A 5,169-nucleotide genomic window follows, 5' to 3' on the forward strand; every position below is an offset into this window, starting at 1 on the left:
ATATATATATATATATTAGAGGGTACTCTCTCGACGCCAAGTAGCTCCGCCATTTGTCCAACCAGATCTCGATCTGTATCAAAAATAGAAGATTCAAGTTTTGCCAACAAAATAATAATGAAATTCTTGTACTTAGACACCACTTAATTTGGTTTGACCAATGTTGGTCATCCATTGGCTAAAAATCAACACATACAGCTTCCCTATCCATGTACGAGTAATGCTGCCGTCACACTTATACGTCATGTGAGAGACTATGTAGACTACTAGAATATTCACAGAAGCCAATATGATTTTTCCTACCTCCCAATACCAGACCGCTTTATACCCACCAATATCGGTGGTGGTAGCGCGATTACAGCAAGAGAATGACCTATCAAAACTCTTTTTCCCGTCATCCAGAGATATCGATTATCTTCGGTCGTAATAAAGTTGTAATTATGTCTTTCAGCGGGACTGCAGGATATGGCTTGGATTTAGCGTGACTCTGAACTCTTTAGATGTTGATAGACGAAAGCATAGATAGATCAGGTTCTCTTGTCATTAGTCTCAATAAATTTCTTTTAAGACACTGATTAGGCGTTCATTTCGCATATTTGAGTTGAAATGTGATATTTTTTGAGAATTTTTTATTGTAGTAAAAAAAATTAAATGACATTTTCTAAAAATTTTTTACTGTAAAAATCTAAAACTGAAAACTCAAATCGGTGAAATAAACGATACCTGTAAAGATACGAAGGCACCATTAATTCTTTTTCATTCTGAAAAAAAAAACTAGGCTTTATACCTACTAACATAAATAAAAAGAAGAATCTTTTTTTATAATAATAAAATATATATATCACCAAAAAAATAGGAATTAGTTTTGGACGGGGGATTAGGTTATAAGGCCCGTTTTTTTTGTTGATTCGAGTTTATAATTCAAGTTGAGATGTGACTTTATGTGAGAGTTTTTTATTGTAATAAAAAAATTAAATGTGATTGTTTGTGGGAGCTTTTTACTGTAAAAAAACTCAAATTCTAAACTCAAATCATCGAAGTAAACATGGCCTAATTTCAAAATATGGGATTAAAACTTTGTTTTTTTGGAGTGTAACTTGAGTGTAGTTTTTGAGTTGAATTTGAGTTATGAACATGGCCTAATTTCAAAATATGGGATTAAAAGTTTGTTCTTTTGGAGTGTAACTTGAGTGTAGTTTTTGAGTTGAATTTGAGTTATAACTTGAGTTGAAGTTAGAATTTGAATAAAGTTGAGTAAAATTGAATAAAATTAAGGGCCCGTTCACTTCACCAATTCGAGTTTAGAATTCGAGTTTTGCTACAGTAAAAAGCTCTCATAAACAATCACATCTAACTTTTTTGTTACAGTAAAAAGTTCTCACATAAAATCACATCTCAACTCAAATTACAAACTCGAATCAGCGAAGTGAACGGACTCTAAAACTTAAAAGAACGTAAACTTAAATAAAATTAAAACTTGAGTTATTTTTTTTTTTAGTTTTATAGACAAAAGAACATGCCCTGAATTATTCTACTAATTAAGTTGAATTCGAGGAATTTGGACAGGATTATAATATTGACTGTTATGAGAGGGAATCAAAGTGACAGCATTATAATAAACTCTTATATTAAAAAGGCTTTCGTACGTTTATGATATTTTACCTGCCTATTCTATCCATGAGTAATCAGACTCAACGGTCAACTAGTCTACCCATTCGTTGGAATTCAAAAAAGAAGAAAGTTATAGCTGTGCGGAGTTATTTTTGTTTTTATAATAAAAACAAAAGAAAAATGACGTTTGAAATAATTAAAAATAAAAAATAAAAATAAAAATAATTTTTTAAATTAATATAAAATAAGAGAGAAATAAAAAAATAATTTTTAGTTATTTTTTATTTTTTGTTTTTGAGTAGAGAGACACATTAATAAATTTTTTTATACAAAAAATAATCTCTTGATAAAATTATTAAACACATTTTTAAAAATAATTTATATCTAAAATTAAAAACGTTTTTATTTTGATTTTCATAAAAAAATTAAATTTATTTTAAAAGGAACTTCAAACTCACCTGTATCTTTTTAATATTCTCATTGACCACTTGATAAGTCTAACGTTCTAGAACTTTCAGTAGTAAAAGTTGTACAAGATCATGAATTTGGGCAAACTTCTTGCTTTCATTAGGCATTGGTTTGAAGTTGGAACCACCAAGAAGATGATCATTAATCTAAGAGAAAACTTTAATTGTCAATTTTACTGCATCAAGTCAAGTCCATAGCCACTATGATAATTTAAAATGGTTTACTTCAATTCTAAAGATTAATTATGCTAAAGATATTGTTAAAACAAGTTGGCGCTTATGCATTAAGATTTAAGTCATTAACATTAGTTTCTATATTTGCTGATATGAACTATGAATGCCCAGGACAAAGGAACATATTTATACAAAACCTCATATTTACGGCTGAAAATGATTAGATAATGGCTAGGCAACAAAGAGATTTGGAATAATGGCTAGACAACAAAGAGATTTGGAATAACAGTTGTAGAAAGTTTATAGATGTATTAATAAATTTATATAGATGTATTAATAAATTTATAGGGCGAGCTCTTACAAAAATCTGCATTGAAGTCCTCCTTTTAGGCTTAATTACCAACTAAGATGAATTGTAAACATTTTTTTTAATACAGTCAATATATTTATGCCACATCATCTTAAAATTCTAAAAGAATAGGATAAAAGGAAGTTTCTTGATAGAAGAGAAAAGAATACATTATTTATAATTTCTTATTTTCAACTATTATTTATGTGAAAAACTGTTTATATTATGTATTTTTTTAATTTAACGTAATTTTAATAAGATTCGACGGTTAGAAACTTCAATAAAAAAATAAGTATAAAACTTAACTACATAATTTAAATCTTCACATCTGTCAGACGGTCACTGAATTTAAAGAGCATGACTGTTGAGCACCGTTAAATATAATCAGATTTAACTCTTATTCCCCGCTCACATTCCTCGCCCTTGTAAGTAAACATGCCATAGTTTCACAAACTGACTGCCCTGAAAAACAGGTTTAAGCAGAAAAGCATAACTGCCGTGAGAAGCCCTTACCAAAGATTACACAAACCAGATCAATTAATTCCTTAATTACACAAACCAGTTCAATTAATTCCTTAATTACACAAACCAGTTCAATTAATTCCTTAATTACACAAACCAGTTCAATTAATTCCTTAATTACACAAACCAGTTCAATTAATTCCTTAATTACACGCACAATGCAAATTAACTATACTTGAAGTTCGATTAATAAGAAAAATCACCATTTTGCATTTCTCTGGCCTTACTGGCTCCTTTTATTACAAACCAATAATAATGTACTCTCTTCCGGTACATAAGTTGTTTCATAACTGATCTACGACAATCTCTAACAATATAAAGCTCAACACAAAACTGACAAGCTAAGATAACTTATATGTACACACACAAGAGTAAAAAGAAAAGATTTCAAGGTATTTTCTTTAATAGTCTCGGAGACAAATCCAAAACACATAACTAATTCCTGACAACGCTTTCACCACCCTGTTCCTCCCAGCTCCGACCGCTCTCCGGCAACACGGTCTCAACACTGATCGTACTACTACTAGTACTAGACTCGCAAGCACTGGGCGCGGAACCGGCAGAAGCGCTATTTCTCGTCGCGTTTTTATCGACTCTGCTTCCATTAAGGGGATTGTTATTAGTACTATAACTCGCGGCGGTTGCGGCGGCGACGACTTCGGCGGGGAAATTGAGGAGAGCCTTGGAGCCGCGCATCCTGAAGGCGGCTCTGTCGTAGGCGAGGGCGGCCTCCTCGGCGGTCTCGAACGTGCCGAGCCAGACGCGCGTGCCTTGCCGTGCCGAGTCCCGGATTTCCGCTGCGTATTTGCCCCAAGGCCGACGCCTCACGCCTCTGTAGTGCTGCTGCTTCTTCTTCATCACCATCGTCCTAACCGGTTCGAGCGGCCGGCCGGTCGGGCCCGATTGGTGGTGGATCCTCTGGGCTGCGGCCAAGAAGGGGGAGTTGAGGGACATGGCCTCGTTGAGGACGTGGTATATCACCATGTCTTGTGAGTCGTTCTCGTTAAGAGGAAGCTCGTTTTGAGAAGCCAAAACCATGGTGCCCAATTTGGATTGTTTTTTGCAGCTTTGGGAATAATAGAAACAAATGTGCCAAATGTTAGGCTACAGTGGGGTTATACGTATTGGCGAGAGGAAAGTGTTGGGAAGAAGAGAGAAAAATGTGACACGTTTATTTTTTATTTTTTATTTATTTTTTCTTTGCTTTGCTTTCACTTTTATATTCTTATTAGGAGGCAAAATTGGGTTGGTTGGTGGGTGTTGAAGAAATTTTTACCCTTGATTTGCCCTTTTATTATTTATGAGGTTGCCTATTCTCCACACCTTTTTTTCCCCCTTTTCCTTCTCAGCTATTAGAAAGATACGAAGGTTCATATATATGGATAAAGTCCCCTGGTGATATTAGGCGGTTAAATTATAACATGTGTCAAAGATTTTTCAAAGGGTTAGAATATTAATTTGCCGCAGAACTTTCTAAGATTAAAGAGCTGAAAGGTAATATAATAAGGGAGAAAGAGGGAAATAGGTTAAGACTTGAGATGAATTAAAATTAATAGATTAATAGTTTACATAAGTTAATAAATAAGCCAAATTACAGTTTTTGTCCATAACTTGTCAGGTTATGAACCATAACTTGACAAGTTATTTACGATTTTTATCCATAACTTATCTGGCTATAGACTATAACTTGACAATTTTATCCATAACTTATCTGGTTATGAACCATAACTTGACAAGTTATTTACGATTTTTATCCATAACTTATCTGACTATAGACTATAACTTGACAATTTTATCCATAATTTATCTGGTTATGAACCATAACTTAATAAGTTATGACCTATTAATTTTTATAACTAAAAATTGACTTATATACTTTCTTAAACTTTTTATATTAACCTATTTTCTAATATTTCTGATATAATAATACCTCATGGAATTCCGCTTATATTTTCGTTATATCTTACACATCAAACCTAGGCGTGATTTTTTTTTTTTTTTTGTTTTGAAAATGGGAAATGCATTTCAAAACAGAAAAATACAATC

General features: G+C 32.6%; 1 protein-coding gene across 1 annotated transcript; it reads right to left on the minus strand.

The window, feature by feature from the left end:
• Window positions 1-3,309: 3,309 nt before the first annotated feature.
• On the minus strand, window positions 3,310-4,457 carry LOC21385260 (pathogenesis-related genes transcriptional activator PTI5). Its single transcript, XM_010113629.2, has one exon. It carries the CDS (start codon window positions 4,159-4,161, stop codon window positions 3,559-3,561), a length of 603 nt encoding a protein of 200 aa, XP_010111931.1. The 5' UTR covers window positions 4,162-4,457; the 3' UTR covers window positions 3,310-3,558.
• Between the last annotated feature and the right edge of the window lie 712 nt (window positions 4,458-5,169).

This window comes from Morus notabilis, unplaced genomic scaffold (genome assembly GCF_000414095.1).
Source record: "Morus notabilis unplaced genomic scaffold, ASM41409v2 Scaffold1496, whole genome shotgun sequence".
NCBI classification, from domain to species: domain Eukaryota; kingdom Viridiplantae; phylum Streptophyta; class Magnoliopsida; order Rosales; family Moraceae; genus Morus; species Morus notabilis.